This window comes from Lupinus angustifolius, chromosome LG06 (genome assembly GCF_001865875.1).
Source record: "Lupinus angustifolius cultivar Tanjil chromosome LG06, LupAngTanjil_v1.0, whole genome shotgun sequence".
Lineage (NCBI taxonomy): Eukaryota > Viridiplantae > Streptophyta > Magnoliopsida > Fabales > Fabaceae > Lupinus > Lupinus angustifolius.
The window spans coordinates 30,695,577-30,722,191 of NC_032014.1; the positions used below are offsets into that span (position 1 = coordinate 30,695,577).

Consider the following 26,615-nt stretch of genomic DNA (forward strand, 5'->3'; position numbering starts at 1 on the left):
TTAATCAATCCCACCAATCAGAAACATAATTCAACATGTCACAAGAAGCTGTTACTCACTCATTCACCCTCTTTTTTAATAGCATTCAATTGCACTGTCTCAGTCTCCAAAACATTGAAAATGGGCGCAAAAAAGGGTGTAAAAAGAAATGCATATTTTGTGGGAATTAACAATAAAACGATCTTGTTCTTTTTATATTAAGATAAATAGATAATGCTACTAGCGCCCTTAAGTTTTAATTCATACACGATGTATGAAAAAAATCATGTAATGAAAACTTAATAATTCTTACTTCCTTAACTAGTATCTTAGGGGACCCTCTTGGAAGGTCCTTTATATTATGAATAATGTTGATTTCACACTCTTTTCTTTGTATCACGTCCTTCTTAAAAGGACGTGGAGAGAAAAAGAGTATGATAATATCATCAATCATACTATATTAAAGATATATAAGGAGGGCGTGGTGATTGGTATAATAAGAGATTAGACTCGAAAATTCTTTCCGGTGAAAGTTTGGCCGAATTGCCAATTGGGTGGAGCAATGTTCCAAGAGGTGGAGCTGCGGTGGTCACTGCCAGTGACCCGGAATGAAACGGCCTGGCCAACCAAGACAGCGTTAGATTGCCAATTCTGACCCCAATTACGGCTCATCGGCATCCACCCGGTTCGGGAACCCTTAACATAGGTGTGAACAACGTCCCCTGCACCCGCGACATTGCTGATCAAAACAAGATTGAAATAACGAAAGCCGTTGATCGTGAACCTAATCCCACCAGGCTTTCTGCATGGCACCCTGCATAAATATCAATCAACCAAACCATTCATTATTATATCCTCTCTGCTACTTTATCTTATAGTTCCACCACATTCATTGTCCTAATAATGTACCATAACTAACTCTAGCTAAGTTGGTTATACACTTATACAGTTAGGTTTATGTATCAACTAATCAATTAAAGAGGAACATTAAGGAATAAAAAGGTTTTTTTTATGAAGATTTCACTGTTATGAAATTCTTCCTCCTATTTTTAGGCGAGTGGCTGAATCCAGATCCTCTCCTGTACTAGTCTACTAAAGGATCCAATACTAGATGAGATGGTGACACATGTACTTCAAAAAAGTAATAGTGTAGATTTTAACTATTCTTTAAAATCCTTAAACTCATTATGAACCTCACATTCTAGTATTAGATTCTTCAATACCCGAAATGATGCATACCCCTAGTGGCTATACTCACTTACTTCAAACAAACTCAACTTTTAAATTTGATCCATGTAATCTACCTACGATAGAAATTTTCCAAAAAAGATAATATAGAAAGAGAAAAAAATGGGTACCTTCGATATGCAACAGGAACAATGCCTGCACGATATTCAGCAATCTTAAGGAACATAGGCATGGCAAGATCAAAGTGTGGACGAGGTGGGTTGCACCATCCTCCATTATCATTTGGTAGAGCATAGTTTGGGGGACAGAAATTTGTGGCTGTAATAAATATTGATGGGCTTCCTGAATGGCACCATTCTTTGTCATTTGCACATTTTATCTCAAAACAAGCACCACAACTTAACCCATTGTTGAAAAGTGCTGTGCTCAATGCTGCTGTTTTCACTCCATAACCTTGGCTGTATAAGTTCCCATACCCACATGCTCCTCCTACAGTACAAAATTGTCATTTTTTTCATTAACTAAATATTCATTTTACTCGCATTCAAATTACTACGAATAAAACGTTGGTCCAGTGGTATAAGATTCTGTTAGATCTCAAGATAACCAAAAAGTCAAGAGTTTGATTCTTGAGAGCAACACTTAATAAGTACTCCGAAAGTGATTAGTTCATTACCCATAGAATGGAAGGATACCCTTAGTAGTACCAAAAAAATTAAGAGCGTAAAATGATGTACAACTTTGTTATACAAACAACATGGTTCCAAACTAATTTCATGTCAGACAACCATATTAATGTACTTAGAGGAATGATTAGGATGTAAGAATTAAAAATGTGTATTTACTATCTTAAAAAAACTTAAACATTTACACTAATATGATATTAGTTAAACAATCTATACAATGATTAAGGTTCCTATAAAGTGAACTCATCAGGAGAATAAATAATATTAATTAAAAGGTTAGATTTAATGTACTTTATAATAAAACCATAAGATAACACACTATTATTATTATAAACATAATCAACATTCAAGCTCATTCAAGAGTAGTTTTTTATCCTTAAACAACATAGTGATGAAAAGAAAACAATAAAAATATGTTACATACCCATAGTGCCAGAAGCATCAGCTCCTCCATAAAAAGTGGCATGAGCACTTTCCCAAGCACCACCACTATAAACCCCTGGAATTCTGGCCTCAACATTCCACATTAATAAGGACATAAGAAAGGTAAGGTATAGAACAATGGCCATAACCATAGCCATTTCTATTATTCTTTTGACACTAAAAGAATAAGAGAATTATAAAATGGTGAAGAGGTGGAAAATAGTGAGATATGAGAATGAGTAAAGTGGGAGAAGGGGCACTACTTAAGGACAAGGTTTGGGGTGGGGATACTATACTGACACTCTGCAATTCAGGGGTAACATATGGAATTTTTTCAACTCATTTATCATTATTAAATGCCACCTTTTGTTGTTTAATGTAAGCACCTAAAAACTTTATATTAATGTATTTTTAATATCACATAACATAGTTATATTAATTCTAAAAGTGTAAGATCATTTTGGTCCATATTTTGTATACCCAATTTAGTTGATTAAAGTGTATCAAGATCTCAATCTATAATGGTTTAAGAATTCATACACCACTTAAGCTCATTCAAGAGTATTTTTCTACAAAAAATTGTGTTGTGTGTATTTTTTTTGTTATAATTATTTGAAACTATCTCCAACAAAAGAAAATATTATTATTTTGTGTGCATATTTTCATTAGTCTAGGTAATAGTTCGAAACTCATATTTGAAATATATTATTATATAAAGTCATATATTGTCTAGTATTAGAATAGAGTATAATATTAATATTATACATTATTTCATGTTATTATGTGTACCAAATATAAATACTAGGTGGAAACACCAAATAAAAACACATCATAGTTATTTGGGTTCATGAGCGCGGTAGAACTTGTAATCCTTATTCTCTAATAATATTTTGATAGTCGCTCAATGCAGGTACAATTGGTCAAACCTCGTTACTAAAGTCTATTGTTTCTTCTCGATCTTCTATTTATTCTTATGTCCTTTATTTGATTGTTTATGATTTCAAAAATTGTTTCTACTACACCAATAATATAGTTTGGGATAACATATTATTATATTTGAGCTTCTTGGTACCACCTTCCAATTGCATTACACATATGAATTCATTGTTGCTTCATTCAACATAGTTGAAATGTGTAGGAGTGTGCCACATACGCTCTTAAAGTGCGGGTGTTGAAAATTAAGATTCTTTTGTTTCATTTCTTTTTAATTTTTATAATAACTCGCATCAATTGCGCTTATTTTTTAATATATTTATTTTCTTGTGAAGGTGGTAAGGGATGTGATCCTCCTCCAACTACGTAATCCAAAAAAAGAAAAAATAAGAACATAACAGATAATGTGAAAGGGACAAACAAACGAACCAAATCTTGGGGGAATCAATTGAATAATGAGATCATATGGATTTATTACTACAACAAGGTTAGATTTTGAGACTTAAAACCACATATAAAACGTAAAAGAAACGAAGTTATTTTTCAAAAGAATGGGTAGTTTCTCGTGATGGTGTAGTGATACAAGACTCTATTGGATTTTCAAGATCGATAATTCGATTCCTGAGAACAACACTTGTTGTGAGAGACAATCACAAACCGCGAAAGAAATTAATTCATTACACAAAAAGGTAAGGAAATACCTTAGTATTACCAATAAAATAATAATTGGATATTGTTTCGCCAATATTACTTGTGAACATTTCTAGATTCTTTTTGTTAATGTTTATGGCATTCTTGACTTTGGAATATAATTTCACTTTGCTAGAAAAAAGAAACAAAAATGTAATGAGTATGACTTAGACTTAGCGTCATGTGCGGGTGTGATTAGCGGAGTTGGGTCAGCATAAGACATAATGCATTGCAATCAATAATAATTACCTTATACTTTTATTTTTAATTTTAGACTATCCCTTTATTTTTTAAATACAAATCCACTCTAATTATGTGATATATATGGATTTGTAACCAATAACAGTTAGTCTAATGATAAAAAGCCTTGTTAGATTTTCAGAGTGATCAAAAGATCAAGAGTTTGATTCCTGTGAGTGACAATTGTTAGAATGGGCAGCCACAAATCCCGAAAGAAATTAGTTTTTCACCTAAAATGTGAGAGAATATTTTTGGTAGTACCAGACTAAGGAGATATGTGGAGTTTTTGTGTGTACAAGGAACCTTACACCTAGCTAACATTATAAATTCAATAGTATTGCCTATAACATTGCATCTATATAAAAGGAGAAAGGGGTCCTTTTTTACTATTGAATAAACAGATTGAAAAGTAAGATAGTAGCATTGGATGCCCCAAACAGAAGATGGGAAAAAATCAAAAGATGTTTGATGATAACCAACTTCCTGTTTATCTCATAATAATTGTGTTAGTTTGTTCATCATTTGATTTGATGCATCTTTTTGGACTTAAGTAGTGAGAGTAACATGTATATAACTCTTTCTAACCCAAAAAATATAACATTTTATTATATTGTTAGAGCAATTTATAAACATAGTATTAGCTTGTAATTGCATTTTAACTTTCTTTCTATAAAATGTTATTTGTTGAAGCTTTTATTTTTGATTAAAAAGTTTTTTTTTTCCAAAGCTTCTAGCTGGGATAATTGGTTTTTTAGTTTTGTTTATTTTTTATAACCCATATATCTTTCCCTTTTACCCTTGCTTAACCCATAGTTTATTTTGTAGATCATCTAATTTGTAGTGGGTGTGCATGCAATGGTAAAAAATGTATTGGGTTATAGAAAGTTATGTTGATAAATATTTGTGTAGGTTTATAGTAATGGCCCTTGTGGTATGTGAAAAGGGAATGCATGCATTTGCCATATATCACTTTAATTTGTATTGCTATTCTCTTTTCAATTGGGAAACACTCAATTATTTGTTTGCTACCAACATTTGGGGCAACATGCAAGCCCTTAAATTCAAATGATATTGATGCAATAATTAGGTTTAATCATGTCAATTAGTTAATTTTTTTGTACTATCAAGGGTATCATTACCTTTTTGGGTAAGGAACTAATCTCTTTCGGGGTTTGTGACTGTTCCTTCTAATAAATATCGCTCATAGGAATCAAACTCTCGACCTTAGGGATCCAATCAAACCCTACACCACTAGACCAACATCTTGTTGATAGTCGTGTCAAGTAGATATGATCACAAGTTAATTGAATTGAAGAAAAAAAGTAGATGGATGGTTTAGCAAGGATTTGATTTTCCTTGTATTTTTAATGACAAAAATGTTATTCTATTATATATAAAAAAATAAAAATATATCATATTATTTTTCATTTGTTTTTTGTAGTACTTATCACTATCCTTACTCAAAAACTCCAAAATTTTCTCGTTACCCTCTTCTTTTTGGTTGTATTGTCTTTGTCAATAATACTATATATTCTACACTTAACTCAATCTAATGCACATGTTTGATTTTTTAGCAATTAAACAAAATGATGATTCCGTGTTAAACCATGTACGACATAATTGCCTATGGGTTGAGACGTTGACTAAGCTTTTGGAATGTTTAAGATTGGATGTTATTAATCTAAAGCATTTTAAACTTGTTTCTATCCCATATGAATACACATGCATGAGACAATATTTTTTACATATAAAACAGAATAATTACACTCTTACTTGACTTTTAATCTACTATTTCATAATTCTATACTACATGTCACTATCTCTATCGGATATTGGATATTCTAATATTGGAAAGGATCTCGGTTCAAATTTTGTAATTGCATTCTTTGCATAATTCCATTCATTCCTTATATATGCTTTGAAAAGTTGCCCTTCGTGTCCCTCTCTTTGGTTCTATTATGGGACAAAGTTGCTTCTACTTTTTTAATTGTTGAAGGCAAGAATAATGCATACGAAAATGGAAGATAGTTTTTTTTCTTCCAAACAACATGCTGATTTATATGAAATGAAAAAAGCTGAAATTTTATGACTGATTCAATTATTAATGAATTTAACTCTTGAAATGAATGGAGAGAATCACTTTAAAAGAAGTAATTTTGTCTTTCATACACTATATTATGATTTTGCATTAATAAGCTATTTTGCATCTTTGATACAATTAGCTAGGTAGGGAATAAGGATTATATGGTACCTAATCACTGTCATTTGCTGACTTTGTATTTATAATTTTTGTCAACAATTTTTCTTTAGATGACTTTGAATTGAGTATTTTTCATGTTTGGTGGCTCTCATTTTGCTTTCCACAACCACTATAATTCTCACAGTGCAATATGGTGTCACATATTTAGGCTTGATTGTTGGAGGCATGAACCAAGAATAATGACTTTTCATATATGCATGCATTCTACAATCACTTTTCCCTTTTTAATTAATTAAGCAAAAATGTAATGGTTTGGTTGAAATATTATCACTCTCTTTACCTTAAATATGACTTTCTTATACTTTGAATAAAGTTAATTAGAGCATCTACACTTGAGAACAAAAATTTCATTCTTATTTGGGTCTCACATATTATTTTATAATTTATTACTACTCCTCATAAAATAAGAACAACATATTTTTTTCATACAATAGCAAATATCATTTTTATTCTTATTTAGGTCTCACATCATCTACTTTTTCCCTATGACATCTACCTTTCTCCTCACTTTCCTTTGGCTAAGAACAACCAAGAATTGTTCTTATTTAAGAACAAAAATCAGAAAATAAGAATAATACAGTGGATAACAGAGTAAGAATGTTCTTATTCCATTAAGAACAACCTTAATAACAACAACTTTCGTTACTCTACTACTCACAAGTCATACTTTGAATAAATTTAGTCACTAGTTTAAAAGACATCATTTATCACAGAGTACTATTTTTGTTACTTTTTGTTTTTAAATTTTTTCTTTCATTTATGTAACAATATCTTATTAATCCAAGACAAAGAATGAGACATCATTTAGAACAAGTGATTTATGTCGGTTTCAACTACCCACAATTAAGCATCTAGTTCTCTCATTAGGAGCATATGTGCATGAAGATTAATGTCTTAAATTGAAAAGTAAAATTTTATTTAGCACGTAATTAAGTGGTCTCTTTCTAATATTCTCTAGGCATACAATTGTATGAATAGGGTTCGGATTGGAGTGAAACCATTGCACATGCTCTTTGTCACAAAGCCAAAAGTCTAAACATGGCAAGTATGTTTGGTGAGATTCAACCAAATCTTGTATACATAGATATTATTTTGCACTAATATGAATACTTTATTTTTCATTAAAAAAAATTATCAATTTTTTAATGAGTGATTTTCTTATTACTAACAAATGAAATAGTATAAAATAATGGATATATAAAATTTCTTTTTGTTGAGAATAAAGATAAATTGAGAAGATATATGGAACTTGTCCCCCACCAAGTGTTGAGTTGATGTTAAGTTAATCCATTTCCATCATTTTCTATGATGTTCCTCCCATGTGCTATTTTATCCCAATAAAAATCGTATCAATGATATGAATGCAACTTATTTGTCAAATTTTGATGCTGGCTAGCTATGACCCATTAGTAATATCACCCCATTAGGACAAGGCAAAAATAAAAGAGTATATGGATTGGTTTCAATCAATGTCACCAACACACTTAAGTTATAAGGTAGTTAATTCATTTATTTTATCCAAAAAATATCTATTATTTTATTTTGAAAGAAAAAATATCATTACAGTTTATATATAAGCATTGATATATATTTAGAGTATAGAAGATTTACATTGGTCTGAAATAGAACAATTCCTCCTATAGAAAAACAGAGGGGATTACATTTATTTGAAAAATGTGATGAATATAAGGAAAGGGCCTTGGTGGAAAGTACAATGGAACACTACATTATGGGCTTGTTCTGGCTTTGTATTACAAAGAGGATGAAGATCATTTGTCTCAAACCAATCATATATTGACATGTGAATAAAAGAAAAAATTTAAAAACAAAAAATAATACAAATTATTATTTTGATTGACTTGTGATAGAGAATGAGACATTGTTTGTAAGAATTGCTTTATAAATGAGCTAATAGACAGATAACTTAATTAATGTTAGGAAATCACACTTGAATGCTCCATTTTAGTGCTCATAAAACAACAAAATGCTTTGGAATGATATAATGGTTGATATTAAATATCAAATTTCCATTTTCTAATTTGATAGGTTCATGTGATGTGAACGTGAGTGAATAATATAATGTATATCACACTATGAGGATGATATAAACAAAATATACACATATGTCAAATTTAGGTATTCAAATCATGAAATTGTAGCAGAAAAGAACAACTAATCATAAGAGAGTTTGTGTGTGGGAGTAATTTACAGAGAGATTACAATTTACAAGTGCACATACTAATTTGCACTCAATGATGCTCATGTCAAAAGTTGCAAAATTAGCCTACAAGAAAGGTTGAAAATGTATTATTAAGGAACCATAATGATGCATTGGAGAAATGTGCATTCAAAGTTGGACCATTTTACTATATTAATTGAGCAGGAGATTATGCATGCTAACAAATCAAGAGACAAACTTTAATCAAATTCATATGAAAGTTGAGTTGCTATAATATATCCCTAAACCTTTCATGTTCCTTCTTTATACTCTTTTCCTTATTCACTTATTCTTAACTGCCTATGATATTAAGTTCCAACAACCTTAGCATCATAAAGTGTTTGAGATGGTAGGAGTAGGAAGCATTTAACCATGGTTTTAAAATATGTCCGATATCGATATCAGTAATAGATATTATACCTATAGGAGTAGCCATACAACTCGAAAGAGATTAGTTCGTCCATTACTTAATTTCTGCCTAAATAATTAGGATAAAGATATAATTTTGATACACTCTTAATATAAAAGTTACTTGTACGGCAGAGATGAGAAACAAGGGAGATATGAAGAAAGTAGAAAATATGAAAAACAAGGGAGCTTCATTTGCCTTAATCATTTTCATGATTTGGGTCATTATTTGGAATAACTTATTTGGACTTGCAAGAACAGCTTATAAAAATAACTTATGAGCCTTATTAGCTATGACAACAATATAAACCCTGGATGCAATGGTATTTTTAGAGGGTATAGAGACTTGAGAGACCATAATGCAGCACATATCAAAGGCTCTTTTGAGAATAATTTGGATGTCTAACAAAAAATGAAATAGTCAAGTTAGACATTTTTATCACAAAAAGAACTGGCCTGTGCATGATCCTAAGCTTAATCTAAAGCAATGCATAATGGCTATGCTCATATGGATTTGGGGTGCACGGACGCTACTTGCTCATCTGGTATAACTGATTATGGTCGGGCTCGAATAGGGTCGGGTCTTATCGAATCTAGGATCGGGTTTAAAAATTAGACTCAGTCAATATTTAGGACCAATTAGGGGGACGAGCATGACCTGTCTCATCCCATGGTCACTCACTCATTATTTTTGTATGTGTCTCTATTGAACTGTGTATAGAATATCGATACCTCTTTGGTCGAAAATATCATTGATTATCTACATTATATATGCATGATTAAATATATATATATAATTCTATATTTCAAATTACATATCTATAATAATAAGTAAAATTGAGAAGTCTTTATCTAAAATAATATGCATTATATCGGGTCTAGGTTATGTTAGAGTTCAAAGGCTAACTCAGTCGACATTTAGTGTCGAGTTAGGGCTAGTTTGGATTAAAAAAAAGGATCCAACCAACATTTAGAGTCGGGTAAATGACAAATCTTACCGGCCCATGTTCACCCCTACTATGGATAAATCCATTTTATAACATTTACTATCTTTAAGAATTATTATTGTTTCATTAACCAAATACAAATTCCATTCCTCCTTTCCTCCTCTCTCCTGCCACAAAAGAATAATAGTACATAGTAATTCATATCTAAGTGATGGAAATTACAGTGATGATGGTGGACATAAGAACAACCATAGTTGTCAATTAATCCAAAAGAATGACATTTCTATCATATACACATGTTAAATGGCATTCCATGAAGAAATGTTGGAGCATGTGTATTTATGAATTGCAAAGTTTAGAACATAGTTGTTGAGCCTTAAGGGAGCCAGTATCTGAAAGAGGAAAAATGTCACTTCTCCCATTGCTCAAGCATGTTATGTTAAGTTGGTTTCCCATTTGGATTGTCTGCAGAAACATATCACTATATATTAGTATCAAATTCAACTTAGAAAAAAGATAACAACATTGTTTAACAATGTCCTCAAATGTTTGGAATTGTGAGTACATCATCACTCACCTCACAATACAATTGTTCTGTTTTGCAGCTCCATTTTGAGGTAGGGACACAACTTAAGTAATGACACCATGAACAACGCTCATTCAAGTTAACACCTCGAAGGAGTAAAACTAGCCCCGTAATCAATCTGTTAAAATCATCCAAAGATAAAATCACAAAGATGAAATAGTACTATATAATTGTAGTATGGATTTGTTAAATCTTTGGGCATGTGCAAGAGAAACATAAACAATATGATATGTAGTGATAAAGGATATATAAAGTGCTAAGAAAAATATCTTATGGCATTGCAAGCTTGATAGAATTCATTTATCTTTGCACTTAAGCTTTGGCTCTGTGGTAGTTTAAGTCCCTACTAAATAAGCTAGCAATTTCTAACACTTTAAGACAAAGAAGAAAAGATTCATTTTTTTTGTATATAAAAATAACATAATGCATGAATTGAACACATTTTGAGGAGAATCAAAAGCTATCCAGAAAAAAGAGAAAAAAAACAGCTTTCCAATACTAATGTATGTCTGATAAAGATTTGAAAAGCCCATGACCAGAATAGTACTAAGAAGCTAGAAAAACAATCCTTTCTAGTCAAATCTCTTTGATCAGAAAATCAATGCAGGGTGCTTGAAAAACATGTATATCAGTGAAATCAGATCAGCAAACAAAATAAAGTGTAACACTAAGAAGAACAAAAAAAGTGAAACTTACCCTGCAAGCAATAGTATGAAAGAGATGACCCACAATACATACTGGTAAGGTTTGTGCTTATATTTCACAGGATGTACAGCATGTCCATGAGGAGAATTCTGTTGGCTAACCCACTTAAATTGCGGTCGAATCAGAAAGACGCATCCGAGAAGAAATCCAGAGACAAATCCTCCAATATGAGCAAAATTGTCCACATGTGGAAGGATTCCAACAGCTAAATTGATCACAACAATAACTATTAGAGTCAACAATGCAGCACACTGCAAAACAACACAAAAGTTGAAAAGGAAAAGAGTTAATATAACTATTAGAGAGATTATTTCTTAGGAAGTACTATTGAATTTAACACATTGATTGGCTCATTCACCTTATTGGCATAGATTGTCCAATTCATTAAGAGCTCGGATAGCATGCCTCCTAGCAAGCCAAACAATGCACCAGAAGCACCAACTGAGATACCTGATTGTATGAATAGTGCAGATAACAAACTCCCTCCAAAACCAGATATCACATACAGAAATCCAATCCTCACTGTAAAAAGTTCAAGCAAAACTGAGAAAGTGGATACTATTGTTCTTAAGAGTTAACAAGCACCTAATAATTATAATTGTAGATCATGAAAAAAAAAGTGTGAAATGATATTATATTGGAACAATGCAAGGACAATTACCAGAACCATACCAAATCCAAATTCTTGCTCAAGCCGAATTCCAATAAAAACAAGACTCAACATGTTGGCAAGTACATGAACAACCCCACCATGCAACCAAATACAAGAGAGGAGACGCCAAGCTTGGTGTTTTTGAACCACTTTATCTACTTCTAGAGCACCCATTTTGCCTAATCTGAACAATAAACACATAACAAAACATAAAATGATAAACATCTACACCAAAACAAAAAACACCATAGGGTGTTTAAATTTTGATGTGGAAGAAACTTCACTTATGTATGATAAAAATCTGGTTTTTTGTTTGTGAGAGAATACGTGTAAATGAAGCAATGGAGAAAGAGAAGAGAGAACTAACGTGATTGAAGAAGGACCAAAGAGGGGATTCTCTCTAAGAGGTTGAAAGGAGAATCTTCCAAGAAAAGGAGCAACACAAGAAGATGAAGGAAATGAATGGTTAGGGCAATCATTAACATACATGGTGACAATGAATATAGTAATATTTGCCACCACAAATGACGGTACCAGCCACGGGAACCACCGTCTAAATAGGCTGAAGTCACGATCCCTTTCACGATCACGTTCACGTTCATGGGTAGGATTCAACGGTGGCGGAGGAGAGAGTGGCGGAGGAGTTCCACGGCCGGGATGAACGGTGCTTGCGACACGGCGTGGATGAATCTTAACCTCAACCTCAGGAGAACCCGGAGGAGATGGGTCCCTCCCCATAATCACAAGTTGATGGTGTGAGTAATGAATATTATGTTCTTCAGAGGAGGGAGAGAGAGAGAGAGAGGAAAAGAGGTTGAGGTTATTGTCGCAACTTCTAACGTTGTTGTTGTTTTGTGCTTTTAACCTTGGAACAGGTAATAATTTGGTTATATTTGACTCTCACGTTGCATTACTTTCTTAAGTATATATATGGATACTAGGAAAAAATTTAACTTCTTCTTTTGACTTATATATGCTAGTATTAAATTCTAAATCTAATTTAGATACGGAACAGCTAAAATTATTATGTTTTTATGGGTCGAGTTTACATTTGATATCTTATATTAGTTGAAAAAATATATTTAAGTTAAAAATTAAATAATAAAATATTTTTCTGACCAATAATAAGAAGTGACATATAAAATAGCACACACCTTTGAGAACATAAGATATGCTCCCATTTTCATGTTTTTATTCAACCAACTTTTTTTGAGAAATATAAAATGTTATTATGTATTTTTAGAATTTATTTTTAATTTAGTAATATTCTCTTATTGAATGAGAGCAGAAATAGGAATAAGTGATTTATGTTACAAAACAATATTCACTAACCAATTAAGATGCATGAATCATTATTTTGTTTTAAAAAAATTATTTTATTGTAAATAAAAGTATACTATACCATTATATTTATTTTTTCCACATGACTTTCCTCTCCACCTCAAAATTCTGACTCAAGCAAAATATATCACAACTTTACCATTTTGCCTCATGAGAGAAAAGCATTAATTACCCACCAAAACTGGAATGAATGTTAATTGATTTCATTTTTTTAATTATTCAATTTACCTTTAATGCACTTTTAAAACATAAACATGGTGCGTTGGGTTTTCTTTTCCAGCTGACTTTTCCTCTTCTCCCACTCTACAAAGGAATGTAAAGGAATACATATTATCTTCACAATTTGTATCATTGAATATAAAAATATTTAATAATTAAATTTTTATTTTAAATATTTTTTTCAACAAATAACAATAGTATAGTTTATAGGATAATAAATATCCTCCAGAAATTAAAACTACTCAAAAAGGAAAGGCATGTCATAAAATATATATATATATATATATATATATATATATCATAAAACTTGTTTTTATCCATAAACTATTATTATCCATAAACTATTATTGTATATACCCATTGTGAATACTTATTGGTACCCAAATGTCATATTTTTCAAATTTAAGGAGATGCATGACTAAATCCAATATGTGGAGTTTTAGATAAAAATATATGATCTCAAATTTATTTACCTTGAAAATTCATCTTTCTAATTAAAGTTTTGTTGACTTGTCATGTGCCTAGCATTTGCAAGAATATATTGTATTTTGGGGCTATTACATTTTTTGTTGGTGAATCTCTATATTGGTTTGATCTAGTAGGGTATGTAGGTCAGTCAAATCTAGATTTCCTATCTCTTGGACACATTTATCTCCCAAATGAATGTGTCATTCAATTGATTAGAAAAATTATAAAAATAAAAATATATTACTTGATATAATTAATTAGAAAAGTCATAAGTATTTTTATTTTTAGCGACTCAATGACATAGTGATTATTTATCTATGTTGAGTCAATGGAAGGCTCCCTTTAGAAGAGAATAAAATACTGCACGAATATTTAAGTTTTAGGTGGCACGCTCATAATATTCGTGGACCTAATATGTCATATGTCAAAATTGAGATATTACATTTATAAATTTATATGATGTTTGATTAAATCATGTAAATTTGGTATAAATCCAATTCAAATGGGTTAAATCATGTAATCTGAAATAACATGCTTCATCTATCGAGACAGTTTGATTTAATTAAAAAAGAGTTGCTTGCAAGTTTACCTTTATTTTACGGATAAACCCTATAATAATAAAATACCAATTAGATTGTGTCAGGACCTGGCTCCACTTTATTCAAATGTATATAAGGGCCTCACCTAAATTTAAACTTGTTTAGTGACATTATATTATTGCTCTTTTTTTTTTTTTTTTTTTACTGATGCAATTACTTTTTGGTGGTTGGAGATAACATTTTAAGTTTTAGTTTTCTTTATAGCATATAACCTATTATGTCATATTTTTATATTTTTGTTAGAGAAAAGCTAAAAATATATAATTATTAATCATATATGAGGTTATTCAATTTGATCAAAATGATTTACTCGATTAAACTTTATATGATAGTTCTGTTAATTTGATGTTGAGTTTAAGTATTATAACCCCGACTGAATTGCTGAAATATGAAAGGAGTGAAAATTGGTTGTACATATAGGAAGAAGAAAAATGTGCAGACCATTTTAATTGAATGAAATGAAATGCATGTAAAGAGCATACATTGAAGCTAATTAGAATTTGGTGGGTAATTAATGGTGTAATCTACTAATACCTCTAACTAATATTATAAAGAGTAATTCTGACTTACCAGAACAACCAGCGTTTGTAGTCCAACGGTTAGGATAATTGCCTTCCAAGCAATAGACCCGGGTTCGACTCCCGGCAAACGCATAACTTTTATTTTATATATCATTATTAATTAATAAACATAATGGTGCATATAACCTTGTTTGATATCATTATTAACCAATAAACATAATGGTTAGCCTAATAGCTTAAGTTGATGCATGCCACTATTCTACATTCAAATTTCTTTTTTTTCTTTTTCTTTCACCAAAATTTTAAGAAATATAGAGCAAGGTGACATAAAAGAATCTTATAATGCAAAAGTATTGAATTGCATTAAAAAAACAAGGTTTACAAATTACAATTAGAGAGTTTAGAAATTGATTCCCAACCCTCAAAATCCCTCACCCTATAATAGAATGAAATTCCAAATAGATCATTTTTATTATTATTCCACTACTTCAAAATAATCATTAGTGATGGTAAGGATTTATCTCCAAAACACCAAAAAATGAATGACATGAGAACCTTGGAAGTAAAGTCAAAACTCAATTTCCATTTATTTTGGCCATAAAAAACGATCAATGCTCCATTTCCATTTATTCCTGTTTCTGCTACACGCACGCTACAACACAAAACCATTCACTAACAAAACCACCAACTCCATCGAATCCCATTTTCTCTAAACATTTTATAAAATTTTACTATAACTCATCACCCTTATTGAAAAGAAACATTTTTTATGTAATTTGATTTGGTTCAGCGAAGAGGGTCATCGTCAAGTTCCTTCCTTTGTGTATAATATTGTGAATTAGGGTGTTATAGAGAGATGGGTAGCCCTAAAAAGAATGAAAATAAGGGCTTTTTCGCTGCCATGAGTTCTGGAATATCCATGTTCAGCAGTGCAATGCATCGATCTGTCAATGGGTATTTTATCATATTTGTAATGCATTGTACTTGTATCATCATATATTGTATCCTTACTTATATATATAATTATATACACACATATAATCTTGGATTTTGATTTTGAAGTGACATTGACAATGTTTTATGCTTGTTTAATGTTGCTATTTATTATTACTTGGAGCTTGTTGTGAATTTATGTGCTTCACCTTGCATTTGTTGTTAGTTATCTAAATGCAACTATTGATGCACATATTGTGTGTGTGCGTGACACTTAGGACATTCAATAGAAAACTAGCAACACACAATTTTCAACACTCTCAACATCACATTTTATTTTACTGCATCTAACATGAACTCGTGTTGAAAAGAGCTTGTTGTTAACATTGCTCTATTGTATATAGTATCCACACAACACTAGTATGATACATCTCAATTGCACAGATAAGCAAGCATGCATTTGAAGTAAAAACACGATATTTTAGTTATAACGAAGACATGATGTTATTCTAGTTAGAGTATTATTTCAAATGTTTAAAATGGGGTGTAGAGATAATTGTCGGTTCGGTTGGTCCTACCTCTCAAGTCTCAACACCATTCTATACTCCTCTAGCAAGACTTATGGGCAGTTTCCCATCAAGGATCTGCATTCAAGAGTAGTATTCATCAGTTTTATCTTCCAAAATTTCAAGTTCTGGTGTTAAAATAACTGAAGTGTGACTGTTTTACAGCAACTTCTATTTACATAATTTGGCTATGACCAGTTCTATCATAGAGTTAGATTCAACCTGTTGGAAAAGGTAGTTGTTTGTTGAGCACACACTTACAAATTACTTAATTTTCAAGAAATGAAGAAAGGCAATGAAAAACTTTCAATCCATAAGCATCATTTTATAATTCTATATCCTTTTTTGTTTCATTTTTTTATACCTTTTTCAGTGGATCTTGTCAGGTTTGTCACTAAGAAATGTAGTGATTTTGATAGAAATGTAAGCATATGTCTGTTTTTGCCTTTTGATTATAGGTTTCTAGGATATGAAGGGGTAGAAGTCATAAATCCCGATGGAGGTAAAGATGATGCAGAAGAGGAAGCTCAGAGAGGGAGATGGAAACAGGAGGTGCTTATTTTGTTTTTTTTTTATAATTTTCTTAATGTTTTTATACTTCAACTTTCAGTATGCTATATTTTGTACTCCCTGTTTTGGCATGGCAATTGACAGTTATCACTCCTCTGCGATTTTTTAGGATTCTGCACTTCTTTTATTTCTATGCAAGCCTGATAAATACTTGTTTGTGAATTGTGATAACACCATTATCACTCTTTTCATCTCTGTCTCTTTTATACAGGAAAGAGATGGTTACTGGAAGATGATGCACAAATATATTGGCTCAGATGTAACATCAATGGTAACGCTACCGGTTATTATTTTTGAACCAATGACTATGCTTCAAAAGATGGCAGAGGTTGGCATAGCTTTAGCTGTTTTCATTGTTTAATTCTTTTATTTGTTTGTCTTGCTTCTATATTGAACTTTGAATCACTTGAACTAGTTAATGGAGTACTCCTACTTGTTAGATCGGGCAGATGAATGTGAGGATCCATACATGCGGCTGGTGTATGCATGTGAGTTATCCCCCCGGCTTATTTTCTCTCTCTTCATCCTTTCAATTGAATTGAATTCTTATCTTATGATAATGGAGTCATAGGTAAAGATAAAAATACATGAAAAACTAGAAGCCACGTGAAGCATTTTAACTAGGTTTGATTTGTGACAAGGATGTATTTGCTTTACCCCAATTATTTTCAGCTCAGGCTTATTGTATTAGATCTTGTTTTTTCTAAATGTACATTCGTATTTAAGTATCTACGTGTTTTATGTATTTGCTTTCTGATTATTTCCCTACTTCTGTAACTTATCTAATCATGACAGCATCTTGGGCAATATCTGTGTATTATGCATACCAAAGGACCTGGAAGCCTTTTAATCCTATTCTCGGAGAGACTTATGAAATGGCTAACCATGGTGGAATTTCATTCCTTGCCGAACAGGTATCTTTTAAGTATGTGATTCTCATGGGAACTCCCTCTACCCCTCCCTCTTTTTTAGATCAAGTTTCCTTTGTTATGCATGCCAGTATCCGGAAGAACTGCCATCTGCTTCTCATGTTTGTTTTATTTTGCATTGATAGGTCAAAACATAATTTATGGATTTTTTATTTACTCTTCTCTCTGTTATGTTGTCCTCTACATTATATGTCTTGTAAATATATACTTTTAATTTCAGGTGAGTCATCACCCCCCTATGAGTTCTGGACATGCCGAGAATGAGCATTTTGCATATGACGTGACTTCAAAGTTAAAAACTAAGTTTCTGGGAAACTCTGTTGATGTTTACCCTGTTGGAAGGTGATCCATGCATTGCATTTGTTTAGCTGATTCCCTTACTGCCATTCCAATTTCTGTGTTCACATGACTCACTGCAGAGTTTGCTTGTCGTCTCTGTGCTCTTGAGAGCTATTTATTTCATGTTAAACTATTGGGTTGTGAGTTTTTTCTATCCGATAGAGGCATATTATTTTCGATGCATATTTGGCATGTTTGTTCTAATCTAATCACAATGCTTTCTGAGAATCTCACAAGTTTGTCACCTTTTGGTTTTATAATCCAGATATTCAGCAGACTCATCGTTCTCTTAATTTCTTTTCCGGGTCAATTGCTTTCTAGGAAGTAATTACATGTTTGTGGATCATTGTTTGCAGAACACGTGTAACCCTCAAGAGGGATGGTGTAATCTTGGATTTGGTGCCACCTCCTACAAAGGTTAATAACTTGATTTTTGGCCGAACTTGGGTTGATTCACCTGGGGATATGATAATGGCGAATTTGACAACTGGGGACAAAGTTGTACTATACTTCCAACCATGTGGATGGTTTGGGTATGTCACATATCATATCATTTCTGTTATTGGGTTTTGATTCAATTTTGGGCAGTTTTGTCAGCACTACTACAGTTTGACTTCTATATATAAGTGTATTGAAATTGAAATTATTGTATGGGATTTTTATGGAATTAAATGTCCCTGATTCACCTAATTATGTGATTTGGTTTTCTAGTACCAAGAACGTACTAATCGTATACATTTAGATATTAACTTTTTCAACAACTACTTAGTGTTGGTTTATACAAAATTTCTTATATCAATGGTTAAGCTCTATCTGATTCCTGGTATCTTGCAGGGCTGGTCGGTATGAAGTAGATGGATATGTATATAATTCTGACGAGGAGCCTAAAATATTGATGACCGGGAAGTGGAACGAGTCAATGAGTTATCAGCCTTGTGATTTGGAAGGAGAGCCTCTTCCAGACACAGAATTGACAGAGGTAGTTAAACTAAATTATAAAGATCACGAACATTACCTGATATAGAATGGAACTTTGTTTTTAAACTTGATTCTTTCATTTGAGTGTTAATTGTGAATTCTTTGATCAGAAGTTAGAAGTGTCAGCTATAAAAAATCCGACATTCTGAAATAGTATTTTTTATTAACTACTTTTTTCCGATACATTAACTCGTGCATAAATACCTCAATGTTACTTACAAACACATGAATGCAGGTTTGGCATGTTGCTGATGTTCCAAAGAATGATAAATTCCAGTATACATATTTTGCGCATAAAATAAACAGCTTTGACACTGCCCCTAGAAAATTGTTGGCATCAGATTCTCGTTTACGCCCAGATAGATATGCACTTGAGATGGGTGATATGTCCAAAGCTGGTGCAGAAAAGAGCAGGTCCTTTACTTTTCTTTCATTATCCGCATGCCCTGAAATTTTAACTATCAGTTTTGCAAGATCAATGTTATCTTCGTTAATTACTCGCCGCATTTATTATAACAATCTGGGGATGAACGAGATTGAATTTGCTTCTTTCAAAAGAGTAGGTTATCAATTAACTTATTTGACAAAAAAATAAGCTAGCAGTTTGTGTTTGGCAGAAGAGCTTAACCTCATATTTTATAAGCTACTTGAAGTAGTTTATGACTTGTAAGCAATGAACTTGTATTAAACAACGCCTTTATCAGCTAGGAAGAAGATAAATTCCAGGTCCACTCCCATCTCATTTCTCGTAGCCCGAAATCGGGAGGAAGAAAAGTTGAGATATTGGACGGAATAGAACTGAACCCATTCCAAGAGGTTCAATACGTTTCCATTCGATTTTAAACAATCCAAACAATGGAACCTAGTATGATTCCATTTTATTCGGTTCCGTTCTTTGTTTCATCCATTTCTATCATTCTAAACATAGCCTAGTTTCATCATGTATACACTTGAGGTTGTTTTCTAGGATCCTTATGTTGTGTTGTGTCTTTTCCCTTATAGGTTAGAGGAGATGCAACGCGCCGAAAAGAGAACAAGAGAGGCTAAAGGGCATAACTTCACACCAAGATGGTTTGATTTAACAGAAGAAGTGACATCAACTCCTTGGGGTGATTTAGAAATCTACCAATACAATGGTAAATACAATGAACATAGAGCTGCTATAGGAAACATTGATGATTTTGATAATAAATCAATTGAGTTCAATCCATGGCAGTATGGTAATTTGTCCACAGAATGAACTAGTTGCATTTTCCCCCTCTTTTTATTGATTGATATGGCAAAGAATTATGGGGTGCCTTGTGTAAATTGTATCTACAGTTCATTTCTACCTTAACTGATCTTAGTATTTTAATTGAAATATATATGTTATGCATGGATAGCCCTATTCAATCACATGCAGTATATTGCGGAATCTTTGTATATATGGTAAATGATATATTGACTGTGTATAAATCTTATACTGACAGTACATAAATATTACACTCTTTTCCCGGTCAAACAACATACTACTTTTTTTAGTGATCAATCACATGTCCTATGGATCAATATTATATATTATTTGGCAGCAAAAGATTATGGATTCCATGAAACTATCAACCCTCTCAATGATTGGTCTTCTTTTAATCTTCAATGATTTTTGTAGGAGCATATTTGCTGTCGTATTATCACTTCTGATTGGTTGAAATTTTTTTATTTAAATTATAATTATTAAATATTTTTATGATCAATCACATCTCTTGATAGATGAAGTGACACAAATCGGTAAAACAACAAATGTGAATCAGATTTTCGTGGTGTGTTATTGCCTAGCCATGACTTATTTATGTTGTAGTTTGTTTTGTTTTCTTTTGTGTGTGGCACTAACCCAAGAAATAAATGTATAAAATGAACAAATAAATGTTTAAACATCGTAAGTTATTATTTATTATATAATCTTTTTTTCTTCTTCTTACACACGGGTGATATATGAGTACATGTTTATTGCATGTCTTATTGAAATTTGGTCAGATAATTTTATTAACTAAAGTCATTTGTACTATCTTGTAATTAAATCTCTACGTTTGATAATGCTATTCGATTGGGCTTATTTAAAAAAAAACTTGTGTGATTCATGCTTGGACTTTGCCCAAAATAATATAAAAAAAATACATATGAAATTAAGTAAATAAACTGAAAAACAATGCTTGAAAAATTAATCGCTTTTGCCGATGTGTGACTATCACTCCCAATAAGTGTTATTCTTATAAATCGAATCATTGATCTTTTGGTCTATATAGGAATTCGTTGAAATCTTATACTACTAGACTAATATTGTCGATAGACCATATCTTTTAAGCAAATGTGTCTATGTGTGCGTGCATTATGTGATAATGGTCCATTACGTATAACTCTGGAAATTCAAATAACAAGGCATGTGGAACATTATAGTTAGCTACTAGTGCAATATGAATACTTGGTTTGTGAACCACAAAAATACAAAATAAAAAAATAAAAGGTTGCTTCTTCCTCAAGATTTACGTGATGGATGGAGAAAGTTAAAACCTTGTCAACCAAGAAACACTACTTATCCAATAGTGATGATTGAAGAAGTTCTAATAAAATAAAAATTATAATCCATTCAACTCAGTGGTTATGGATTTAAATCTTAATTATCAATTTGTCTAATATTCAATAAACTTGTTACAAACACCACTATGAGGCCCCTAGATCAAACATAAATAAATGAAATGAAATATTAACCATCACAACTAAAAAAATTCAACAGTTTCTTAACACCAAATAGAAATGATTGGTTAGGACATTGGCACCTATTTTGTTTGTAATATGATACAATTTTTTCTTAAATTGTGTACCCACTCGAGATAGTGAATACCATTTTAATTTAGTTTATAAACAAAACAAGATAGTGAATACCATTTTAATTTTTTCAATTGAGAGGTCATAATAGATTTTATAAAAAGAGATAACATTTTTTAGATTTGAATTTGGACATATATACTTCATTTCTACCATTGAACTAACTCAAGTAACTTGATAGGCAGTAAAATATTTTTATTAATATCTTCATTCTACTTCTCATTTGGTTAAAACAATAAACCAAAGTTTTTTTCAAATTCAGTTAGAAATCCGATCACTCGGATCATTCGGTCTAGTCATCACAATTTACTATAAACTAGTTAAAAACTTGAAAAAACAGTTATTCAGTATAAAAAAATTTGAAAAAAAACTTATTATCAAAAAGATTCTATAATGACTTAATAGGTACATGTGAAACCTTAAGTTTGAGAGTATTTATTTAAAGCCTTCTTATTCAAAATTTTATATAGTTGATTATCATTGATAATTATAAATAAGGAACTTCATATTTCATATTAATTATCAACTTGATCTTATATTCTCATTTTGGTTATTGTTTTAAAATATTTATATAAAGAAGCAATGAAATCAACTTTTCACTATTTCTAGTACAAATCTATTTGGAAAAAAAGGAAACAAAATGAACAAATTATAATTTAATTAGAAATATAATAAAAACATAATAATTATTATAATTACGAATAATTAAAAATAAACCAAACATATCATTTTTCCTTCTTATATCATTTTACATTAGTCTTAAGAGGAAAAGTAAAGAAAAGCATGATATTTGAAGGAAGATTCGTGGGTATCTAATAACTAGAAAAATGTAAAGTACTAAAAGTCAAACAATCTGTCTGCTCAAAAAGTATCTCTCGAAAATCGAGATTCAAATGCAAGTTTCTCCATTTATTTTTAATAGAAAAAATATAATCTTATTATAATTAAAATGATAAATATATTATTAAAAGTTGTATTTTTCTTTATGTTTCGGAGCACTTGCCTTTCCATTATCGGAAAGTATCTTAACTCCTTTATCCTGTACTATAAAACACAGAACACAACCTTGACCATTATCTTTGCAACATTTCATCATTCTCCTCTTATCATTGCAATAGACTTTTATTCTTAACCATTCCTATAGTTCATTGCCAACAAACACATAGAACATAATAACTTCATTCATTATTATTAGTTGTACTCATATGTAACAGTTTCTGTCTATGTGAGTATTATTATTAATTTTTGTTGTTACTATGGATCCAAATTTTGTTGGAAATTGTGGTGCTGATTTCTACAATTCAGATCCAAATTATTGGGATCTTAATGGACAGTACCAGAACCTTTTCAATTTCACAAATTCTGATCCTTTTTATCAATTTGATGCTGATGCTAATGACCCACTTAGTTTTTCTACACGTGATACTTCATTCTTCAACTCTTCTGTAGTTGAAGCTCAAGTTGTATCATCAGAGCCGTACAATCTATCATCCCTTGAAGATTCTGAGTTTTCAGAAACTGCTAGGTATTCAGTACATTCTTATTGATTTGAATGAAAGAAAAATATCTATTAATTCTTATTCATGTTTATGATAACCTAGCTATAGGAAACAAAGAAAGAAACTTCAAAACTGTTGCAGTTTCGAACCTTCTATCATAGTTACCTGATACACGGTTCTCAATTTTACATTAATTTTATGAGATATTTTTTATGATGAAAGTATACGATATAGAGTAAATGAGAAAATTATGTAACTATGATATCAAATAGGTTGCAGATCCGGATTTAAAACATTTACAGATGTATTTTACATTTTCCTTCTTTTTGATTTTTTCCATATCCTTGTGTTAGTGCATATTCGTGCTACATAGTGTATAACTATGATGTTACAAAATTCTATTGCTGTACTATTTATAACATAGCCAAGTTACCAAATAAAAAATCAACTAACTCAATGGTTTTTAACAGGTACATAAGCCAGATTCTCATGGAAGAGAACTTTGAACAAAAGCCATGCATGTATTATGACCCATTGAGTCTGCAAATTACTGAGAAATCGTTCTCCGATGCCCTGATAGAAAAATTGCCTCATTCGCCTGATCAACACCCGCTTGACATTCATCAGAATCTGGAAAGTCCAGATGGGAATTGTTCTGGAAGCACTAGTTCTGCTGATTCTGGCAGCAGTGGCACCGATAATCGCCACGAGTTGAAGCCTCTTCCACCAGATACCCCTGTTTCTGGTGATTATACTTTCCAGTTAAATTCAGATTCCACCTCCCATTTACACTCTCAACTTCCTCAGCATGCTTTGACTAGTATTAGTAATGGAATGTTGGATTTGGATTCTTCTGTCACCAAGCTCTTGGCTCAAAATATCTTTAGTGATGCAGACTCTATGTTGCAGTTTAGAAGAGGGTTAGAGGAAGCTAGTAAGTTTCTTCCTCAAGGAACCCAGCTTTTCACTGGTGTAGCAAGCAGCAGCGTGTCTCTAAAGCCAAAGGACGAAGTAGAGAAGGTGGCGGTCAAGACAGAGAATGGTGTTAGGGAGAACTCGTATGCGTTGAAGAGTAGGAAGAATCATGAGCGTGAAGGTGATGGTGTTGAAGAAGAAGGAAGAAGCAACAAGCAATCTGCAGTAAGTAGTGTTGAGGAGAGTGGAATATCTGAAATGTTCGACCGAGTGTTGCTTAGTATTGAAAATGTGCCGCTGCATGCTGAACAACAGGATGTATCGGTTATAGACAGTAACGAACAACCAAGTGAACAACCACCTTCATCTAATAGAGGGAAGTCTAGATTGAAGAAACAAGGAAGGAAGAAGGAAACTGTGGATTTGAGGACTCTTTTGATTCTATGTGCACAAGCTGTATCTGCCGGTGACAACAGGACTGCTAATGAACTACTAAAGCAGATTAGGCAGCATTCTTCTCCCTTAGGTGATGCATCACAGAGGTTGGCTCATTACTTTGGCAATGGTTTGGAGGCACGTTTGGTTGGAGCTGGAACTGGAACCCAAATATTTATTAACTCTCCAAGCTACAAGAAGTTTACTGCTGCTGATTTTCTAAAAGCTTACCAAGTTTATATATCTGCTTGCCCTTTCAAGAAATTGGCGCATTTCTTTGCAAACAAAACGATTTTGAAAGCAGCTGAAAATGCAGAAACCCTTCATATTATCGATTTTGGTATCCTGTATGGCTTCCAGTGGCCAATACTTATCAAGTTTCTGTCAAAAAGAAGTGGCGGGCCTCCCAAGCTACGCATCACAGGGATAGAGTATCCCCAACCTGGCTTTCGTCCATCAGAAAGAATTGAGGAGACAGGACATTGTCTAGCTAACTACTGTAAGCGTTTCAATGTTCCCTTTGAGTTCAAAGCGATAGCATCACGAAACTGGGAAACCATTCTAATTGATGACCTTAAAATCAAGAGCAATGAGGTACTTGCTGTGAACTGTCTGATAAGGTTTAGGAATTTACTCGATGAGACAATTGAAGTGAATAGTCCTAGAAATGCAGTTTTGAATTTAATCAGGAAGATAAATCCAGATGTTTTTGTTCAATCCATAGTAAATGGATCATACAATGCCCCTTTCTTTGCCACACGCTTCAGGGAGGCACTGTTCCATTTTTCTGCAATTTATGATATGTATGATACTCTCATACCCCGTAGCAATGAATGGAGGTTGATGATTGAGAGAGAGATTTCAGGTAGGGAGATTATGAATGTTGTAGCATGTGAAGGTTTCGAGAGGGTTGAGAGGCCTGAGACATACAAACAATGGCAGGCTAGGAATACAAGGGCTGGTTTTAAGCAGATCCCTCTGGATAAGGAACTAATGACGGGGTTTAGGAGGAAAATAAGGGAATGGTACCAGCACGACAGAGATTTTGTGTTTGACGAAGACAACAACTGGATGCTTCAAGGTTGGAAGGGCCGCGTCTTGTATGCTTCCGCTGCTTGGGTGCCTGCATAACTAGATGTTACTGTACTTTTCCCCCTGTTTCAGACCTCATTCTGGATAGTAGATATGATTCTAAGAGTCAGTTTTTAGATTCTACTCTTTCTACTTCTTCAATATTTCTTTTCCCCTGTTTGGTTTTGGGTTATTATCCTAGTATAACATTTGTGTTAGTAGTAGAATATCACGTATGATTGATGTAATAGTGAAAAACTTATGTTGTTCTTTTTATGGTTTCAGCCTTTCAGGTCCTGGTATTACCAGCATTTCCCTATTTGGTTAGTCTTCAGGTGTTTTGATGAATATTCTTCCCAGTTTTGACCAACATGTATTATAAGCACTTCACATATTAGTTGACCAAATAATTAGTTGACCAGCTTGTATTAATTTGAAATGGATGGATATTTCAGTTA

General features: G+C 32.2%; 4 protein-coding genes and 1 non-coding gene across 5 annotated transcripts; 3 read left to right on the forward strand and 2 right to left on the reverse strand.

Moving 5' to 3' along the window:
* On the reverse strand, window positions 176–2,568 carry LOC109351076 (expansin-A4-like). Its single transcript, XM_019592409.1, has 3 exons — window positions 2,278–2,568; window positions 1,338–1,656; window positions 176–793 (listed from the first exon to the last, which is right to left on the reverse strand). Exons 1-3 carry the CDS (start codon window positions 2,432–2,434, stop codon window positions 484–486), a joined length of 786 nt encoding a protein of 261 aa, XP_019447954.1. The 5' UTR covers window positions 2,435–2,568; the 3' UTR covers window positions 176–483.
* On the reverse strand, window positions 10,047–12,774 carry LOC109351074 (RHOMBOID-like protein 1). The gene is made up of 6 exons (XM_019592407.1): window positions 12,283–12,774; window positions 11,936–12,099; window positions 11,622–11,785; window positions 11,255–11,514; window positions 10,550–10,676; window positions 10,047–10,437 (listed from the first exon to the last, which is right to left on the reverse strand). Exons 1-6 carry the CDS (start codon window positions 12,651–12,653, stop codon window positions 10,312–10,314), a joined length of 1,212 nt encoding a protein of 403 aa, XP_019447952.1. The 5' UTR covers window positions 12,654–12,774; the 3' UTR covers window positions 10,047–10,311.
* Window positions 15,124–15,195, forward strand: TRNAG-UCC. The gene has a single exon. It is a non-coding gene; the product is annotated as a tRNA-Gly (tRNA).
* On the forward strand, window positions 15,578–20,770 carry LOC109351078 (oxysterol-binding protein-related protein 3C-like). Its single transcript, XM_019592411.1, has 10 exons — window positions 15,578–16,017; window positions 17,021–17,114; window positions 17,344–17,460; window positions 17,548–17,620; window positions 17,928–18,046; window positions 18,282–18,403; window positions 18,757–18,933; window positions 19,235–19,379; window positions 19,614–19,792; window positions 20,381–20,770. Exons 1-10 carry the CDS (start codon window positions 15,920–15,922, stop codon window positions 20,616–20,618), a joined length of 1,362 nt encoding a protein of 453 aa, XP_019447956.1. The 5' UTR covers window positions 15,578–15,919; the 3' UTR covers window positions 20,619–20,770.
* Window positions 23,362–26,615, forward strand: LOC109351079 (scarecrow-like protein 34). Its single transcript, XM_019592413.1, has 2 exons — window positions 23,362–23,762; window positions 24,207–26,615. The coding sequence occupies exons 1-2, from the start codon at window positions 23,494–23,496 to the stop codon at window positions 26,215–26,217; spliced, it is 2,280 nt and encodes a 759-aa protein (XP_019447958.1). The 5' UTR covers window positions 23,362–23,493; the 3' UTR covers window positions 26,218–26,615.

Bases quoted from the DNA above. Each gene is read 5' to 3' on its own strand.
- LOC109351076 (XM_019592409.1), bottom strand. From the start codon at position 2,434: ATGGCTATGGTTATGGCCATTGTTCTATACCTTACCTTTCTTATGTCC. The intron at 1,657-2,277 runs GTATGTAACATA...TTTGTACTGTAG, and splicing joins TGATGCTTCTGGCACTATGG to GAGGAGCATGTGGGTATGGG. The intron at 794-1,337 runs GTACCCATTTTT...ATATTTATGCAG, and splicing joins GTTCCTGTTGCATATCGAAG to GGTGCCATGCAGAAAGCCTG.
- LOC109351074 (XM_019592407.1), bottom strand. From the start codon at position 12,653: ATGGGGAGGGACCCATCTCCTCCGGGTTCTCCTGAGGTTGAGGTTAAG. The intron at 12,100-12,282 runs GTTAGTTCTCTC...TTTATTGTTCAG, and splicing joins TTTGGTCCTTCTTCAATCAC to ATTAGGCAAAATGGGTGCTC. The intron at 11,515-11,621 runs GTGAATGAGCCA...GTTGTTTTGCAG, and splicing joins GGACAATCTATGCCAATAAG to TGTGCTGCATTGTTGACTCT.
- LOC109351078 (XM_019592411.1), top strand. From the start codon at position 15,920: ATGGGTAGCCCTAAAAAGAATGAAAATAAGGGCTTTTTCGCTGCCATG. The intron at 17,115-17,343 runs GTGCTTATTTTG...TCTTTTATACAG, and splicing joins GAGGGAGATGGAAACAGGAG to GAAAGAGATGGTTACTGGAA. The intron at 18,404-18,756 runs GTGATCCATGCA...CATTGTTTGCAG, and splicing joins GATGTTTACCCTGTTGGAAG to AACACGTGTAACCCTCAAGA.
- LOC109351079 (XM_019592413.1), top strand. From the start codon at position 23,494: ATGGATCCAAATTTTGTTGGAAATTGTGGTGCTGATTTCTACAATTCA. The intron at 23,763-24,206 runs GTATTCAGTACA...GGTTTTTAACAG, and splicing joins GAGTTTTCAGAAACTGCTAG to GTACATAAGCCAGATTCTCA.